We start from the raw sequence: 20581 nt of genomic DNA on the forward strand, positions 1-20581 counted from the left end.
GTGGTAGCACATCACATACTGCCAGGTTTGATAAATGCCCTGCTAAGTCTTCAAAGCGTGCGGTTTGTGGCTTAATTGGTCATTTCACTAAACAATGTAGAAGAAAATTTCAAAAGAAAACAAGAGTAACTTGTGTAACTAATGATGACTCTGACTTATCAGATAATGATGAGGATTATCGTGATGAGGAGTTCGATCCTTCAAGCAACAAAGCGAGACATGTAGTTGTAAATATTACTGGTGATAGCAAAAAACCTTTATGTATAGTCTCCTTTGGTGGTATAGATCTACAAGTAGCAGCGGATTCTGGATCTCCGTTTACTATAATACCCAAATCTACTTGGGATACGAAATTTACAAGGGAAATTGGGCCACAACTTCAACCTACAGATGTAATTCCTGCTAGATTCACTGGCCAAAAAAATTGAAATGTTAGGATTTAGATCCTTAATGTTTGAATTTAAAGGTAGAAGAGCTGTATGTAAACTGTATGTAGCTAAAGATGGACCACCTGTTTTGGGTTGGAAGGATCAACGCTCACTTGACATAATTCTTAATCCTAATAGCCCAAAACAGGTGTTAGTCATGTGTGAATCTGAAAGCACAAAGAATTGGGTTTTGAAAGAATTTCCAGAAGTCTTCAATGGAAGTATTGGGAATCTCCAAGGCTTTTCACACAAAATTAGACTCAAACCTAGCGCTATTCCAAAGGTACACAAGGTTCGTCACATTCCACTCATCGTTCGTGATGAAGTAAAGAGAGAGATTGATAAATTGTTAGATGCTGGAATAATTGAACCTGTAGAGGCGTCTGATTGGATTTCTCCGATCGTTATCGCCAGACGCCGAAATGGCAAAATCCGCATGTGCATAGGTTTAAGGTATTTGAATGATAATATAATTGTTGATCGTTTTCCTCTTCCTAGGATCGATGAGATGCTTACCTTGACCAAAGGGGCTAAATGGTTTTCAACTATCGATTTGTCTTGTGCGTATCATCAAATTTCCTTGCAGCCTATGAGTAAACACCTTACTTCCTTTTGCACTCCTTTTAGGTGTTTTCAATTTTGCCGCATGCCGTTTGGGTTAGCGTCCGCTGCGGCCGTTTTTCAAAGGCTTATGCATGAGTTATTTGGTGATATGCAAGGCGTAGTATTTTTTCAGGACGACATCCTTATTATGGGCCCAAACAAGAAGATACATGATGAGCGTTTGAGGAAGGTAATGGGTATTTTGCATAATAAGGGAGTTACAGCAGAACCTTCCAAGTGTAAGTTTGCGGAGAAGAGTGTTACTTACCTGGGGCATGAAGTTAGCTCATCTGGTATAAGGCCAAAGTCTAGTTTGGTGAGTGCAATTAGAGATGCTCCTGCACCTAAATCTAAAAAAGATCTTAGATCATTTCTAGGACTTGCTGAGTTTTATGCAAAGTCTGTAGATAGATTTTCAGAAAAACCCCATATTATGAGGTCTCTACTTAAGAACAAGGTACAATTTAATTGGTGTGAACTGTGCCAGAGATCGTTCGATGAAATTAAAAAGGCGATTTCACAGGCTCCTAGTTTGCAACGTTTTGATCCTAATGCTGATACTATAGTCACAACTGATGCCAGTAGCAAGGGGTTGGGTAGTGTCCTTACCCAAATCAATGAGAACAACAAAGAGGTCATCATAGCGTTTGCTTCTCGGTCCCTTTCTCCCACAGAAGAACGTTATTCAGTTGTTGAAAGGGAGACCCTGGCTGTGGTGTGGGATTTAGAGCATTTCAGGAAGTTTTTGTGGGGAAGGAAGTTTATTGTTCGCTATGACCATAAACCTCTAACGAAGTTACTTACAACGGATGGTCTTACCAATGCCACAGCAAGGATAGCAAGGTTGTCCATGAGGCTGCAAGACTTTATCTATGAGGTGCAATACGTGCCAGGCACAAGAAACTTCACGGCGGATTTTTTAAGCCGTAAGTCATTACCGCTAATTGAGTTAGATAAAAATCAGTGTAATGATTTTTCTATTGCACATATTTCTTTCGATAAAACTCAAGGTAGTTTTACGCAAGAAGAATGGCTCGAAGCGGAAAACAATGACCAAGTTTTACTTGTTTTGAAACAATTGATTGTCAAAGGTTGGAATGGCATGGACAAGAAAATCATCAATGATGATTTAAGAGGTTTTTGGGAAGTTCGAGATGAACTTAGTATGTCCAATATGTTAGTTGTACGAGGTGATAGAATCATTCCACCTAAGGACTTAAGAAAAAAAATCATTGATCTTTGTCATGAAGGACATTCAGGGATTATTTGCACAAAACTTTGTATTAAAGAACTTTATTGGTGGCCTAAGATGGATGTAGAGGTTGAAAGATGTGTGAGATCATGTGTACAGTGTGAAGTCTCTGATAAAACCTTTACAACTTTTAATCCACCATTAGCTCCTCCTGATTGTCCTAAATTTCCTTGGGAGGTTGTAGCTATTGATTTTATGGGTCCTGTCACTTGGGAAGATGGAGTTCAGAAGTACATCCTAGTCTTAATTGACACATTTTCAAGATGGTTAGAGATCAGTGTAGTAAACGTGATTAATACTAAAACTGTCATTACTTTTCTAGATGAGATTTTCTTAAGAGAAGGCTTTCCTAGGTATATATTATCAGACAATGGTGTGCAATTTAAATCCATGGAAATCAAAAACTATTTATTAGCTTCAGGTATACAACAAAGGTTTACGGCTCTTTACCATCCTAGCGGGAACGGTATTGTGGAAAGAGCCAACCGTAGTATTAAAGGAGTATTGCAGTTGGCAAATAAGGGTAACTTATCATGGGATGTTGAATTGAAGAAATTGCTGTGGGCTTATAGGAGTACCATTCATGGCTCAACAAATCAAAGTCCCTTTTCATTAATGAGAGGTAGAATTCCACATTCTAAGATCAATCCGGGTTGGATGGATAAAAGTGGCATGACTAATTGTGATTTAACTAAAGTTAGAAAGAGCATTATGGATTCACAGACAAAGAATAAAATCTATTTTGATTCCAAACATGGAACTAAAGAGGCCAGTTTATGCAAAGGTCAATGGGTTCGAGTTAAGAGTGCCAGGAAGACCACAAAAGGTGAGAGTAAGTACAGTGAACCCAGAATGGTTGTTAAAGTTATGAACAATACTGCCTTAGTACAAAATGGTAAGGTATGGCATTTTAGTCGTCTTGCACCTGTATCCCGTGGTGATGTTCAAAGTAACAAAGATAAAGAGATGTGCAAAAATTCGTCATCTTGGTGGTGGGACATTACGGTGGATGAGTCTCAGGATGGTGATATCTCTTGTGATAATTCACCTTCTGGTGTTGACATTCATGAGGGTGTTCCTATATCTGGGAATAGTTCTCAGGATAAGGAAGGTTCACAAGTGTCATCGGATGTACCTAACTTTGTGCCTAATGAATCTGTCATCAAAACTTCAAGTGGAAGAATTGTTAAGAAACCTAAAGGTTTGGAGTTGTTTGATTGTACTTAATATTATTATTTTTGTGTTTTTTTTTAAGAAGGGAGATTGTGTAGTATATCACTTTAATATCTCTGTATTGTGTGGAACATTGAGTATGTTCCAGAATTGTTTATATGTGTCTGTGCATTCTTAGAGAGCTGTTATTAGAGAAGCTATGTGTCTTGATAGCTGTATGACTTATTCCTCTGTGCTGGGGGTTTTAATATAGAACCTAACTACAAGGATCTACTGGTGTACTTTTCATTGCTACAGGGGGCAGCCTTGACGCGTGCCCCGACTCAGGTGGAACTCCCTTGATGTCACTCCATTGACCCGGACGCTCGCGAGCGGCTCAGTGTACAGCAGCCGTACCCATGCTCTAAATTGGTCCCCGAAGCCCATTTTCTCCAGAAGTACGTAGATATACTGCCCTTCCATACTATAAAATGCCTTATGGGCATCGAGGGATAATAGGGCTGCCGGCACCTCAGGTCTCGCAGAGACCTCCTGTAAGACCCCGAACAGTCTTTTCTTTATTCTTAAGTCTTGCGTCACATCAGAATGTCCTTTGTCAGCCAACATGTGTTTTGTCGCATACAATGGGAAATCGTCCCGTAACTTTCTCAAGGCTTCAATATCTTTGGTAAAGACCGGTCTCATGTGGTGATAATTCCATTCCACAAGGGAAAAATTAATCTGTTATCAGCGTTCAATAACCAGTTCCACATTTAAGTTGGATCTTCGTACAATCTCAACTCACAAGCTCTGAGAGACATTTAGTAGGTGAGTTTTCAAAGTGCTACTGGCTGGTCTATCGCTTGCGTTCACCTGAACGTGCAAGCGCGCAGCAGCCATCTGGCTTTCACGGGTCATTAGCACTCGGCTGCACATCTTGCGGCTCCTGCCATGTCTGCTTTTGATAATGCTTGTTAAATAAATAAATTTGAGCCAACTTTCGTAGCCTTCTGCTCCAATTGGGCTGACGTTACGTACCCAAGTGACTTCACAATGCTGAAAGAACTCTAAGCCAATCTTCGCCATGGTTGCTTGTGTGCTCATTGGCGGCAGAGCCTCTGAATGTTCTCAGTTTAATTTCTTCATGCGTCGCGTGCACCTGCCAGATGACGGCGTTCCACGCTCTTCAGAAATGCCTGCGTAGGGACACAATTGAAGGAGACTGAAAAACTGAGCAGAATAAGCATGTTCAGAGCTGCTGCTGTTAAGGCTGGTCAGAGGTCTTGAACTCGAATGTGATTTGGCGCCCTGGTCTATCAGGATATGTATGTTTTTGGTGTGCGCGTGAAATAACAGCATGTGGAGTTTGTTGTGCATTTCTTGGTTGCTCACACTCCAGCTGCCATGTCTCTGATTTATGTGCAGTGTGTTGTCCCCCTCAGTTGTCTCCAAGCACTCCTCCTCGTCTGTTATTTGCTTCAGAGAAACTCTCCTCTCCTCCCTTATTGCTTAATTTTTTCTCTGGTTTTACCCACCTGCTGTTAATGTGTCTCATCTGTTTTCCCTTTCTCTCATATCCACCACCCCTTCTGTCACTTAGCCTTCCACCCCTCCTTTAAAATCATGTGTGACCGGCTGCTTTTAAATTACTCGTTCAAGCAAATTATTTGCTTTTAAATATTCGCTTATTTGGTTCTTTATAACACGATTTCTTTCTCTTCAGTGATTGTGAAGCTCGTTAGGTCCAAAATTGCTATAAAGTTGTGCTGTAGAAAAATTTAAATAAAAGTCTACTTAACGTTACAACCTGTTCAATTCGATCGTAGCTCATAACACCCCTTGCTTTTCATTGCTGGCACCCACTCACACCTGGGCCATTCTTTGCACCTCAGAGCCTGCCTGAAGTTCAATTTAATCCGCATTTCAACCAATGTTATGTTGCTCAAGCCTGACATATGATAGACCTCACTTAAGGCCTGCTTGTCCCCCTGCTGGGTGAGGAGACATCACCTTGGACACCAATAACCTCTTCCCTGGAGCAGCAGCGCCTGCCTGCTTGCCAAGAACAGTATGCCCTGTGAGGAAAAACAGTGTGTTGGAGACAGTGAGGAGCCCTGCAAGAGGATTCCCTGAGTAAAATGAGAGGCTATGCTGTGTCGGTTGTAAAACACCCATGTGCCAGGAGAGAGCCACTGGAGACTGAGCCAAGAGTGAAGTCCCTTATGGCCCTGGGCGAGCCGGTACCGCTGCGCTGTGGTGACTCCATATGCCAGAGGGGCCCCCAGTAAAGTTACTACTGCTGAATCGTTGGGACCTTTGACCATCTCGGCCTGGGCGTTTACACCAAGAAAGTCGGCACCAAGTACTGCAGCAACCCCTAATGCCAAGAGGGGCTGCTGGTACCAACGTGCCAAAGGATTCAGGTTGCCACCCAGGGGAGAGCCTAAGGCTATGTTCCATGGGATTGACCCACACTGTTAGGTAACTGCACCTGACTGATGTGAGAACTGCTGAAGACGCCGTGGACGATAAACTCTCCCTGGGGTAACAGGCCTCAACCACCACAGTTTGGTTCAGTAGCCCCTGCATGCCCCGTGTCCCTCTTAAAGGGGTTTTTACAGTGTCCCCCCAAAAATATTGATTCAAGGCTTTATACCCTGGTAGGAACAACTGTCATCATGTGAGTTCAAGTTCAAGTTCAGTAATTTGTATAGCGCACTACTCATCCAGAGGGTCTCAAGGCGCTTCGGGGAGGATGGGAGCATTACTTATCGAAAAGCCAGGTTTTGAGCTGCTTTCTGAAGGAGAGGTGGTTCTGCGTAAGACGGAGGTGAGTGGGGAGAGAATTCCAAGTCTTGGCCGCTAAGTAGGAGAAGGATCTTCCTCCCATGGTGGATCTATGGATGCGCGGAATTGCGGCGAGGGCTTGATTGGATGAACGTAGTTGGCGGGAGGGTGTGTAGAAGGATAGTCGTGTGTTGAGGCATTCTGGTCCTAGGTCGTAGAGGGTCTTGTGTGCGTGGGTGAGGAGACGAAATGTGATTCTCTTGTTTACTGGGAGCCAGTGGAGGCTTTTCAGGTGACCGGAAATGTGGGCATGACGGGGGATGACCAGTATGAGTCTGGCTGAGGCGTTTTGGATGCGTTGGAGTTTTTTCTGTAGTTTGGCTGTGGTTCCGGCGTAAAGGGTATTTCCATAATCCAGTCGACTAGTGACCAGTGCGTGGGTGACTGTCTTTCTAGTTTCGGTGGGGATCCAACGGAAGATTTTTTTGAGCATGCGTAGGATGTTGAAGCATGAAGATGAGACGGCGTTGACTTGTCTAGTCATCGAGAGCGAGGAGTCTAGGATGAAGCCCAGGTTACGTGCGTGATCTGTAGGTGTGGGTGCTGTACCCAGGGCCGGTGGCCACCATGAGTCGTCCCAGGCAGAGGGGGATGATCCTAAGATGAGGACTTCCGTTTTGTCCGAGTTTAGTTTTAGACGGCTGTTCTTCATCCAATCGGCTACTTCTTTCATTCCTTCGTGTAGATTGGTTTTGGCGGTGTTAGGGTCTTTGGTGAGGGAGAGGATCAGCTGGGTGTCGTCTGCGTAGGAGATGATGTTGAGGTTGTGTTGTTGTGCGATGGATGCGAGGGGGCTCATGTAAACGTTGAAGAGGGTGGGACTGAGCGATGATCCTTGTGGTACGCCGCAGATGACTTCGGTGGCCTCTGATTTGAATGGGGGGAGGCGGACTCTCTGGGTTCTTCCGGCGAGGAACGTGATGATCCAGTCCAGAGCTTTTTCTTGTATTCCGACGTTGCTGAGGCGTTGTATGAGGGTGTTATGACAGACTGTGTCGAAGGCGGCAGAGAGGTCAAGTAAGATGAGGGCAACTGTTTCTCCGTTGTCCAGTAATGTTCGGATGTCGTCTGTAGCTGCGATGAGGGCGGTTTCGGTGCTGTGTTTGGCTCGGAATCCGGATTGTGAAGGGTCGAGGGATTTGTTGGATTCGAGGAAGGCGGCGAGCTGACTATTGACGGCTTTCTCAATAACTTTGGCCGGGAAAGGGAGGAGTGAGATGGGGCGGTAGTTCTTAAGTTCAGAGGGGTCTGCTGTGGGTTTCTTCAGGAGGGCGTTGAGTTCGGCATGTTTCCAGCTTTCCGGGAAGGTAGCGGAGTTGAAGGAGCAGTTGATGACATCGCGGAGATGGGGTGCGATGATGGAGTCTGCTTTCTTGAAAATGTGGTGGGGACATGGGTCGGTTGGTGAACCTGAGTGGATGGAGTTCATCAGGCGGATGGTGTCTTCAGTAGTGACTGGGTTCCAGGTGCAAAGGTTGTGAGAGTGTTGTTTTGGTTCGGAGGTCGGAGGAGTGGTCTGATCTTCGGATTGGTGATCAAAGCTGTTATGTATGTCGGCGATTTTGTTGTGGAAGAAAGAGGATAGAGAGTCGCAGAGGTCTTGGGAGGGAGTGATGTCGTTGGTGCCGGCGATGGGGTTGGTAAATTCTTTGACAATGTTGAATAGTTCCTTGCTGTTGTGGGCGTTGTTGTCGAGTCGGTCCTTGAATGCTGATTTCTTGGTGGATCGGATCAATTGGTGGTGTTTGCGGGTGGCGTTCTTGAAGGTGGTCAGGTTGTGAGTGGTTGGTTTTTTTCTTCCAGGATTTCTCGAGGGTACGACATAACTTCTTGGATTTCTTAAGGTCATCGTTGAACCAGAGGGCCTTTTTGCTACCTTGTTTGATCTGGTGGTTTTTCATGGGTGCTAATTCGTCAGCGCTGTGGGTGATCCATTGTGTGAGTTTGGTGGCTGCTTGGTTTGGGTCCGATGATATGGCAGGAGGGTTTAGGTTAAGCGATGAGAGGAGTTGGTCGGTGGTGATTTTGTTCCAGTTTCTTCGAGGAATAGGTTGTGGGGGGTTGTGAGTCGTGGTCTTTTTGTAGCTGAAGTGGACGCAGCTGTGGTCCGTCCAATGAAGCGCTGTGGTGTGATCGAAGGAGATGTGTTTGCTGGAGGTGAAGATCGGGTCTAGCGTGTGTCCGGCTAAGTGGGTGGGGGTGTCAACAAGTTGTTTGAGTCCGAGATTGGCCAGGTTGTCCAGAAGGGTGGTGGTGTTGCTGTCGTTTTTCTTTTCCAGGTGGAAGTTGAGGTCTCCCAGTAGGATGTAGTTCTCGGATGTGAGGGCATGTGGGCTGATGAAGTCAGTGATGTCTTTGTTGAATTGTGTGCGGGTTCCTGGTGGTCTGTAGATGAGGGTGCCTCTAAGTGTGGTCCTGGGGTCGGTGTAGATCTGGAAGTGAAGGTGTTCGGCGATCGCGAGGTTGACGTCGGAGCTGGTCGTGATTCGGATGGTGTTCTTATGAACGATGGCGATGCCTCCTCCTGTTTGGGTGGGGCGGTCTTTTCGGATGATCTTATAATTGTCCGGGATGGCTATGGCTATGTCGGGTGCTGATGAGGCGTTCATCCATGTTTCAGGGAGGAAGGCGGCGACCGGCGATGTAGTGTCGAGTAGATCCCAGAGTTCAGTGGCGTGTCTGTGAACCGGGCGGGTGTTCAGCAGGATGCACCTCAGGTCGTTAGTCGGAGCTGAGTTTGGAGGAAGTGGATTTGGTGTGGGTACTGATGCAGGTGAACTTGCAGGAGTGGCAGGCGAATGGTCCGCCGTGGGTGTGTCCTAGGGTAGCTGCGCAGCATTGTGGTCTGCGTCCGGGGTTGAGGGCAAAGAGGGTATCGGTGTCGTACGTTATGCGGGTGGTGTGGGATTTGCGAGGACCAGGAGGTCTGGCGCTGGGCGCGGTACAGGCGCGGACGGGCGTAGACGGGCTTACCTTTGGCGCACCTTAGGCGCGCATGGGGCGCGACCGCTGCGCGTGAAAGCTGCGCGCAAAAGCATCTGTCATATGTGGATAGTGGAAGGGGAGGGGCGAGGGAGGGTCAGCTGGGAGGCGGGGCGGGCTGTAGAGGACGGCCTCCGAGGCACAACAACAACTAAAATGGCAGCGAAAACGAAACTAGAGATAGGCTGGGGCACAGAGATTAATTAATGACTGAGACAATGTGTCTTGAGAGCGCGACAATGATCGAGTGAAAAACCAGGCAATGCAAATTCCAATACAGCAACACAAATAGCGCTACAGCTGGGAAAGCGCGAATCAAAGCACAGTGCTAAATTCTCCTTAAAGTGCTACAAATATTTCTATTATTCCACAATGGTAATCGCATTACAACGCTATGCTATATAGGAGCCAGCAGATTAGAGCAGCAAATCAGTAAAGAGCGTAGTCAACGATACCAGGTGAGAGCTGGGAGCAAGGGGAGCGACCGCTTCTGAGAGCGTCAGGATGTTCTCTTTATTTCATCCTATGTCTAGATACCAAGACATTTGAGTATTCTGTGACTGACAGGGCGCAATAAATATTCATTAGATGATTAGTTGACAGAATGTTATGCACTACTGAGATTATTTCAGTGATATTGAATTTTACTTTATTTTCTGCAGCTCTCAGTCAAATCATGCTTTTTGTGGACGGGATGATGGGTGTTATAAACCACAATGAAACTGTCCAGTGGCTGTACACGCTCACCGGAAGTCCAGTAAGTTCATCTAAATGTACGCAGTGTTGATTGCTCATCTTCACCATTGAAATTATACCCATCATTCCTTTCTCCCAAAAATATAAAATCGTCAGTACAAATGCCACTGGTTTTGGGTAAGTATGGCAGCATGTGAGCAAAGTTTAAATACGACCATTTGTATGATGTATTCTACCATGCGTTATGCACTTTCTTAACTTGGATGCCCTTTTCCCAGTGGTTGGGTGGTTTCCTTCGATGAACTTGCATAGTTGCTTTTTTGTGTGTGGTTATTAGAGATTCTGGTTAATACTAAAGTAAAATGAGTTAGATCGCGCTAAAATTCTTTTTGTTTTTTTAAACAATCTTTTTATTGTGTGTTTTATAGCTACATTTCACAACATACAGCACGAATTACGGTGCAGAGTCGAACTTTAAAAAAAAAAAAGCTAATATGATTGCTACACATAGAACACTTAACTTTCATCACTACCAGGACAAGTTATTATAGTAATGAGAACGGTTGCAGGCAAGATGACAGTGTATTTGATGTGTCTGAGGGTACACGAATTATATAAGTATGTGAACAGCAATACAAAGAACCTTTTGAAACACCAGTTATTAAAACTAGTTCCCACCTGGTGTATGTAGTAAACTTAACAGTACAGTACCAGTGTTGAAGAACAATGTATAGAAGACAGAATTGTAATGTCCAAATTGTGCTGAGTGTTCAGAGCGTCACGTAGGACTAGCGAGAATCGACTACTGCCGTTGATTGGGGGGGGGGGGCGATTAGCATCACTCAGTTAGCTTACAGCTACTCCTGGAGTACTTCCCAGCTGGCTGCTATAGGGTATATGCGCAGGCCTTTGGTGTCTTCACGGTGCAATGTCTGACTCTCAGCCTGACCCAACCCCCATGGAGAAAGCAAAGGCCGAAGAGCGGGGAGTTGAGGCGACTAACACCTAGAGTGATCTGCCACTTGGCAAGGGGGCATGCCAAATCTATGATCCGTGTCACAGCTATTTTTTTTCTAGTTCAGCATATCAGACTCAACAGGCACACTCAGTGGCGGCTGGTGACATATGAAAGTGGTGAGGCGTAAAAGTTCATGAGTGCCTTGTGGCGAGCAGGTGTAGCCCACGAGCCCAACTGTCATGGGAGTTTCCGGGGGTGGGGGGGGGGGTGCTTTGGGGGGGTTGGGGTTGGGGGTGTCTCCTCCCCGGGAAATTTTTTGAAACAGAGTGGACAAATGGTGCATTTTCAAACCGATGTGAGAAAGCGAGAAGGTTAATAAAGCAATTGTAAAATTGTAGTTATGACATGAATAAAGAGATCTTATATGATAATGGCATAGGTAGCTGTTTATTCAGTATGACCGGTTTCTGGCTATCAGCATCATCAGCCTGGATAGCTTGACTCCTGTGGTGTGGAGAGCCTGGGACTCACGTCTGAGCATACCCAGCCCACTCGGGGTGAAAATTGCAAAAAACACAGTTGATGGACAGAATGTAGAACAATGTCATACATTCATCCCAGTAACCTATCCGGTGTACGTTGCGCTAAATAAATATTTTAACATAACACACCGTCTTATGGCTGAAAAATCACCAGAAGTTACACATCAGATAGTCTTAGACACGCCATTTGCCACTAGTCATTATTCTTAAATTAAGGGCATAATGTTATCTCAGTTTATATCACGTTAAACAGTTGGTAAGTATATTTTCCCATTTTTATCAAATTCAATGACACGTATTGTTAAACAAATTGTCGGTTTTGCTCTTATCAATTGATGTGAAGGGCGTTTTGGCACATGTACAGCAGTGCAAATGTCAGCATGTACTTTCACCAATACAGTTTTCAGAAAAACACACTTGTGTTCCTTCACAGCTGCCCATCCTTGAGCTATAAGCAGGGCTACTTGAATTATGCAGCAGAGAATGAATAAATTATGCAGGCAGGGTGGACAAAATTTTGCAGCAAGAAAACAGCAGTTTTGGGGAGGAGTCAATCGTTTTTTTTTATTATTATTATTTTATTTTGGCATATCGAAAAGAAAGAGCAAATTGAATTACAATCAATGTGGCAGTAACGTCGGCAGACACAGCAAAGTGAAGCAGTAACACAATGCAGACCTTACTTATTATACTCGATCATAATCATTGTCCCATCCCCAACACACTCTGTAGTCTTCAACACACCAATTCGTCACGTGAAATGCAATATATACATTGTCAATATTTAGCTCTCCTGCTCTCTCGCCCCCAGCAAATACCCCAGTCAGCCATCCAGATCCGAGTAAGGGCAAACACTGACAGTATGGCATCACATCTCGCAGTGGGGGTCATCGAATACTGTCACCACCCATTCACTCTGTCGTCAGTATGTTAGATATTTGGGTTATGTTGCCCTCTCGCGCATCCGTCCCCGAGTCCGATCTTGTGACGTCTGTGTCAGCTTCGTCTACCACAGGCCTCCTCTCCAGGTACAGCGCCCAGTAGTTCTTTGGTCAATTACGAGGGGGCAGCAGTTCACTGTATAGACCTGTTTGTGTGCAGCAATATACCATATCCCTGGTCCACCTATCCAGTGTCGGGGTGGGCCCTCTCATCCAGGTAAGTGCTACGCACCGCCTGGCCACCTGGAAGGCTATGTCTACAAGGCAACGAAATTCCGGCGCGATATCTTTGGAATAACCCAGTAGCGCTAATAGCGGTACTGGGGATAATGACAATTCCGTGACCCTATTTACCTCTGAGTAGACCTTCTGCCAAAAGTCTGCGACTCTGGGGCATAGCCAAGCTAGATGTAAGAAATCAGCAGTTTGAGCCTTGCAGTGCTCACAGCTGGAATTGTCTCGTAATCCATACCTGTGCAGGCGCTCTGGGTGTAGTATACCCTATTAAGGAATTTAAAATGTAGTAGCCGGTGTCGGCCATTGAGGGAGACTTTCCTGACGTTAGCACAGCAATATTTCCATTTATCCTCTGGGAGATCTATCTCCAAGTCCGTCTGCCAGTCTAGGTTTAGCATAATGTGCCGTTCTCTCCGTCAATGTGTCACGATAAAGACGTGATATTAGCAGCGCCGGGGATTTAGCCGTGACCACATAGGCATATATCTGTACTAATGGAGGCTCTTCCATATCGTCTCCAAGCAGTCCTCTCAGTGCAACACGCACCCTGTGGAATTGGAACCCAGCGAGAGGATGTGCATTTGGATCGTCTTCCGTGGTTACCTCTTCCCATGTTCGGGGCTTACCGTCAAGGAAAAGATCTCCCATGGTGGTAAATTTTAATTTTACCAGGGCTGATAGAACACCTTTTTCTCTACATGGACCTAGCCATGAACACCATTCTAGTTTGGCCCCCGGTGCATATAGCAGCGAACAGGCCTGAGCGTCCATAAGATGGTGCCAAGCATGAGTGACCGCATTGAGGGAATCCAATAGGCCTGTGCGTCTGTCTCTGGGACGAGCCATAAGTGCCGGTAATGGAGTTGGGTCAGCTACTATACCCTCGATAAGGATGTGGGGGGCGTTAGTAGGACCGTGCATCCAACCATACGCATGAGCGCCCTGAGCGGCACAATAATATAGTTCCAGATCAGGAGCTTGCAAGCCTCCGTCCTCATTAGATCGAATAAGGATATCCCAGGCTACTCTGGGTTGTTTGCCTGCCCAGACCAGACGCAATATCAGGGTGTGCAGTTGTTAAAAAAACGTGCTAGATAGTACCATGGGGATATTACTGAACAGGAACAAGAAGCGGGGGAGTACGATCATTTTAAATTTCGAGATGCGGCCCATTAAGGAGAGAGGAAGACCAATCCATTTCTCTGTCATCTTCCAGTTTGGAGACTGCTACACCGTAATTTTCCCTTAGGACCACCTCTGCGTCCGTGTGGAGCCTTATGCCCAAATATCTAACGGAGCCTGTGGACCATTGTATAGGGTAATCCGAATCTACTCTGTTAGTGGCCGGGGTGAGAGGGAACAGGACGGTTTTGCTCCAGTTAACCTTGATCCCAGATAGTGCCCCGAACAAGACTACCTCTCTCAGTACTCTCGATAAATTTGTATCTGGGTCTCGCACATAAAGTAGGGTGTCGTCCGCATATGTGGATACTATCAGGTTGTAGCCCGGGAAACGGATACCACGGTGTCCATGGTACTCCCTCAAGGCACACGCGAGGGGCTCTGCCACCAGAGCGTAAAGGAGAGGGGAGAGGGGGCAGCCCTGTCTGGTGCCTCGCCCGATACCAAAGGGTTCCGACGTGAACGATCCTATGCAGACTCGTGCCGTAGGCGATGTGTATAGTGTGTTCAGTAGTTGTATAAATAGTTCCCCGACACCCATGCTCTTCAGTACCGCCCGCAGGAAAGGCCATTTGACAGAATCAAACGCCTTTTCCATATCTAGGAATACCGCAACTGCCGCCACCTCCTGTCTCGTATGTTGAAAAGCCGCAAACACCGTACGGAAATTGTAGGTCAAAGTACGGCTGGGCACAAATCCCGCCTGTTCAGGAGCCATAAGGGTCGGTATCAGTGGACTAATACGATTCGCGATTACTTATGCAAAAATCTTGGCATCCACATTAATGAGAGATAAAGGGCGATAGGAGGCATAGTCATCTGGAGATTTACCCGGTTTCAGGAGGGCTATAATGACTGCTTCTCGCATAGTTGGGGGCATCCGCCCGTCTTCTGCGATATGTTCAACTAGCTTCAACAGCCTGGGTAGCAATAGCTCAGAGAATGTCTTGTAGAACGAGGCAGGAAAACCATCGCTGCCCGGCGCGCTGTTTGCCCTCATGGATGACAATGCCCAGACAATCTCTTCCCTTTCGAATGGATGCGCCAGGAACTCACGGTGAGTGTTGGTGAGCCAAGGTAATTGGATATGTGTCAGATAATCCATGATGTTCTCATCTGACATCGGGCCCCTCGAGGCGTATAGAGCAGCATAGTAGTCACGGAAACGGGCTGCCGCTTTTGCCTCGTCTAGCTCTTCTCCAGTGATAGGGGAGCTCAGGGCTAACTTCGTTGCGTTCTGTCTGCGTTGTTTAGACATCTTGGCCAGTACCGCACCAGGGCGTTCGCCTTCACCATATGATCTGGCAATAGCATATTTACCAAGATATTTCACCTCAGCATCCGCCTCCTCATTATATTCCCTAATCGTTTGCGCTAGTTCCTGCGTCAGGTCTGTGCTCGGATCCCGAAGTCGACGCATTTCTATGTCTCTAAGTCTGCTTTCTAATAGCGACAGTCGGTCGCGGATAGACTTGAGGACTCCATCGTGTTTAGAAATGAGTACACTGCGGATATATGCCTTGTAGGCCTCCCACACTGTGGGGTATGAGTCCACTGAGCCCTCGATCTTGTCAAAGAAGTCCTCAATTGCAGTAGCTACCTCCTCGCGGAAGGTGTCATCAAGCAGTGCATATGGAGGTAGTCTCCAGAAAAAAGGCGGTGGACGGTGAACCGGGGCGTCAAGGGCAACCATTACCGGGGAATGGTCTGAATAAGTACGTGGTAGCGTCTTACATGCTCGTACCCTGGAGATGAGGTGCGCAGAGAGGAGCTAGTAATCGATGCGGGTATGTATGTCATGTTGCGATGAGTAGTGGGTGTATCCCCCTTGTGTCTGGTATCTAGTCCTCCAAACGTCCTGTAATCCCAATCTAGTCATCTCCGCGTCAAGGACGCGAGCGGAGGTCGATGGGCGTCTGCTAGGTCAGTCTGACCTGTCCAATGCAGGGTTCCTCGTCAAGTTTAGGTCACCCCCCACAGAATTGGTTCCTCACCAAGTTCTCTGATTTTTCGCGCTAGAGTTACATAAAAAGAGGGGCAGTCGAAGTTGGGGCCATACGTGTTAACCACGTGCAGTGTCATGCCTTTACCTATGCATTTCGTAATAACGTAACTCTCTTCAGGGTCCGTGGCAATCGGGTGAAAGGTAATAGGAGACCTAGGGTTTACCCAAGTCAGTACCCCTCTGGCGCTAGAGGTGAAGCCCGCGGCGTGGGCGCGGTTATGAAGACCCCTGTAGCGTAATGTCGAGCTATCTGTCCGCAAGTGGGTCTCTTGTAACAGTGCAATGTCAACTGCATGTCTTGTAAGGTACTGTAGGACCTTCCGGACCTTTCTGTTGTCCTTCAGCCCCCTAACGTTCCAAGTCAACAGAGTGATAGTGTCCCCGTCTCGTGGCTGTTGTGTCATGTCAGGCGATGGTGAGCAAGGAGGGTTAACGTCTTCGTCACGCACTGGACTGGTCATAGTGTGGGTAGTATGTCTGTATATCATCAATCACTGCACAGTTTGCAATAAAGCATTGCATGTAACGGTCAAAATCACTGCCAAGTAGAGCCACTAGTGTATCTTTAACAAATTTGTATTCAAGCAACAGCATAAACATCAACCAGAAAAAAATTCTGTAACAGTGCTCTTCCCCCGCCCACGCATGCCCAACCCCAACATGGCCGCGTTCCAAATTCCCGCTTCCCCATCCCCCAATTCCACCCCCAGCTCCCTCTCCCAATACCAAACAGTGCTACTACCCTCCTCAGCCCACCACCCCCCGACTAGCCTCCAAGAAGGCCTAGGCCCAATAAAAAAAGCAGAGCTATACAATACAACAATACCAATTGTCCCCAACAAAAAGGCAAGGAAGGGTAAGTGTGCAACACTCAAGGGCGTAGGTAGCCAGCTCATGTTTGTTCTGTGCCAATAAGCAGTTCAGCGGCATATTGCCCCACCGCGTCCCTCCAACCTAGTCAAAAATGAGTTATGCGACAACCAGCGCACCCATAAGCAAACAGTGGACTCCCTTGAATACTCATGGCATCTCCCTTTCCAACACCATCGACACAATTATACGTACAGTCCAGCTACCGTGTAGCGTGGGAAAGAAAAACCGCTGCATTCCCCCTCAACAATGGTGCAACATTATATAACAGGCCCAGGGTCATATGCAACTTTGTTTGTCTCAACAGATGTCGCAAAGGATACAGTACAAAAATAGGAAAGAAAAGAGGGTAAAAAAAGGGGGGGGGAATACCTCACCACCTATCCCCACAGACTCACTGTGACCCTGTAGCTACGTTGCAGTTCGTAACCTCACAGCGCTGTAGTGGAACAACAGTCCGATCTCAGAGTATTAATGGCAAAGTCCATGAGCTAGAGTTCACCTCTCCCCGGAGCCACTGCAGAACAAAAGTCCCTTCAGTGAGGAATTACAGAGTCAATCTCGGTCGTCCATAGTTCACCAGAGGCGTCTTCCGACAGATTATCATCCTCCGTGCAACGTCAGTCCCTGCGCCAGTCCTTCATAGCTTTCTGTAGTGCTCGTGGGTCCGTAAAAATCGTAGACTTCCCTTGTCTATTAACCCGCAGTTTGGCAAGATAGAGCATCGCGTAATCCACGCCAAGTTCCCTTAGTTGTCGCTTCATTGGAACAAATTGCCGTCGGGCCTCTTGCACCTTGGCTGTAAAATCCGGAAAGAGGGAAAGCGTGCTCCCCTCATACTGCAGAGGCTGCTTCTCATGAGCTAATTTCAGAGCCACGTCCCGGTCTCTATAATTTAGCAACTTGGCCATGATGGGGCGAGGGGGTGCCCCTGGCTTGGGTCATGGGCCCAGGGTGCGGTGCGCTCTCCACTACGAGCAGTTTCTTCAACAGGGCTTCCACAAACAGTTCCATATTGCCAGTTTGCGTTGTTTCCGGCAGGCCCGTGATGCGTATGTTGCATCTACAAGACCGTGCCTCCAAATCTTCTGCCTTATCCTGTAGAACCTGGAGCACCTTGTCCAGCTGTTTATGGTCAGTGTCCAATGTCGTCTGCGCTTCTTCAACTTCTCCAACCCGTCTCCGTCATATCCAGGCGTTCCGCATGTTTATCGAGCTGTTCTGCCATACGGTCCATGCGGTATGTGAGGGCGTCCATCTTGGTTCTCAGTGAGGCAATACCGCCCTGCAAGTTTATCCTCCATGGCTAGCAATATATTACGTATATCTGGCTCAGACTGCTCCCCTCCCGTCGCAGTCCCATCATCCTCTCTCTCAGCGTGGGTCGGGGTACCCACAGGTTTTGGCGTCTTATTTTTCTCAAAAGACAGCTTAGGTTGTGATCTGTCCGGTCTCCCCATGGCGTTCCGTAGTATCACGCCGTCGCCGCTAGAAGAATGTCGTAGTGTGCCAGCAACTGACGGCAGGGCCCTGGACATGTGCACCAGGCGGGGAGCGTCGACGCGCCACAAAAACCTGTGATCCGTCTTCAGGGCGAATCCCCCAGATCTGCCAACCTCCGTCGCAAATCACACAGCCGAGTCGCAATCAGTGCACAGCGGCACATGGAACTACGCCATCCCCGCAATCAGCAGGGGCACTTATGTAGCAGCGTGAGAGCATGGAATATCAAGTACGTCCCTGTACTGACCAGTGCCAGGACTCAAGCTCCAGTACAAGGAGAGGACGCCCTCTCCAAGGTCCAAAATGGCGTCGCACTTTGGTCGCAATTATGTCCCCTCAATCAATACTGCGAACGCACCCAGCACACACTCAGATGGGCCCCACAGTTCCAAGGCCAAGGGAATGCAACGGGGGAGAGACCAGGGTGCACCTACTTCCGCACGTTCCACCCTCCAGCCGCTCACCGGCACTGCCCCGCTCCAGTCCTGTCAAGCGTCACGCAACAGGCGTGACGCTCACGCATTTCAGTGCGGTGATCCGCATCACCGCACTGAAATGCATTGTCACGCATAATGCCTTAGTCTCAGCTGGCACACAAAGCACACCACAAATAGTAGAAGCTGCGAGCTCCAGTGCCTGACTGGCTGCTCTCACAGGCTTCGAGCAGTTCCAGCAGCTGAGCCGGCTCTCTTCGACTCACAGTGGCACTCATTAAATGCTGCTACAATGTATCTATGTGATTTCCGCGGCGCCGCGGGGCTGGCCGTAGTGCCGCAAGGATGTGACGTCACACGTCCTGTTAACATCGCGTGAATTTGTTTTAATGTGCTGCAGTTAACTGGTTCGTCGTCACGTTGAACAGTGTGAGTTTTGCGGGCCTGACCGCGCTCGCTCACACCACACTGTTATTCGCACCTCAGCTCAGACCTGTCCTGGTCTGCAGCCAGGTCCCACCACGCTGCGTCAAGACAGGCCCAGGAACTCAATTAATAAAGAAAGGCAATGCCGCCCACCGGCATTTTATTTCAGAGCAGCCGGGGCCGGCCAACTTGAGGGCACTGGGTGAGGGCCCTGCTGCATGCAGTTAAGAGAGCGCGGACCGTTGAGAGGCACTCCGGACCGGCTCGGTAAGCATGGGGCAGATGAAGAAAAGCCAAGAGGATTCATTTCCCGTACACCGCACCTGAACCCTCCCCCCACCCCCAAGGTTGGTGTGACAGCTTTTCTCTACGGGAGGGGACTGTCCGTGCAAGGACAAAGGATCAAGGAGAGACTCGGCTTACTGTTGCTCGCCTTAAACTCTGCCGTGGCGCATACTTACCAAATGAAATAATTGCTCGTGGAGGGAACGAAGGATTTCAAAAGCCAAAGAAACTAGCGCCACAACTACTGTTAGAAGATGTTCCCCGGCTTTGTGAGGTCCTCCTTCGGTTGTCCAAGTCTGTGTGACAGGATGTTTCATTTCCTGCCTGCCATGGGGCCCCAAGGCACAGAGGAATTAATTGCTGTTTCCCTGCGCGCTTTGCTGCATGGCCCAGAGTTAAAGGAAGCCGGTGTTCGATAATCGATCACCTGTTCACCTCCACATGGCCTGGGCACATACTGTAGCTGTGCCCGGCCCGGCCAGTCAGAGCCAAACTCATACTGAGAGCAGGTGGCACAGATGTAGACTGCAGCACGGCTGTCTGTCTGACTCATCTCTGCTGTGACACTCCGGCAGCTCCTTTCAGCGGCTCACTCTATCAAGAGACCATACAAGGTAAGTTAGATACTAATTTAATAATTCACTGATGAAATTTAAAATGTTTGTTAAGAGAGCCTCTCACATTTGTTTGCTTTCGATACTTGCACAAGTGCCACCATTGCCTACGAAACGTCTGTTCTTGTGCTGGAGTGTCCTCCATTTATTTCAGTATTCTACCTCTACTTGTACTTTGTACGCTTTTGTAACCTGCACACATATCACTTTTTCCTCCTGTAATGTACCGATTGCTCCCTCATGTATTTTGGTTGCTCACTATTGTCACCTTTTGATTCATGAAACGTAACGTTTGTTTTTGTAATTTGTTCACTTGTAATGTTCTCCTCATGTATCATAAGTGTTCCTATTGTGAAGCTCTCTGACACCTTCGGGTAAAGTCCCCACTATATAAAATCGCATAAATAAATAAAGAGAATGGGGAGGGGGGCCTCCAGCACAGCATATCGCATTGTAAATGGGTACACTGAAGTTGTCTGTTTGTGCTGTAAATGCAGGCCATCTCAGGGTTTAGTCTGTACTAATAAATCACCCAAACTGCTAGTTTAGTTAAAGGGTTTAATATCCTTACTTGACAGTGGTACTACAAGCAGCAGCCTTTTTTTCCCCAGCACTGTGAGACTT

The 20581-nt window shown here is 47.4% G+C and overlaps 1 protein-coding gene across 2 annotated transcripts in view; it reads left to right on the forward strand.

The window, feature by feature from the left end:
• The window catches only part of FHOD1 (formin homology 2 domain containing 1), a 1641100-nt gene that overhangs the window by 548587 nt on the left and 1071932 nt on the right, over positions 1-20581 (forward strand). For both annotated transcript variants that reach the window (XR_013603775.1, XM_078670473.1), the window contains exon 6: positions 9927-10021. Coding sequence is in view for 1 of the 2 variants with exons in the window: in XM_078670473.1 (XP_078526599.1) it covers positions 9927-10021 (95 nt within the window). In the remaining variant the exon portion in view is untranslated. The remainder of the gene's footprint in view (positions 1-9926; positions 10022-20581) is intronic.

The sequence above is a fragment of the Lissotriton helveticus genome, chromosome 12 (assembly GCF_964261635.1).
Source record: "Lissotriton helveticus chromosome 12, aLisHel1.1, whole genome shotgun sequence".
In the NCBI taxonomy this organism is placed as follows: Eukaryota; Metazoa; Chordata; class Amphibia; order Caudata; family Salamandridae; genus Lissotriton; species Lissotriton helveticus.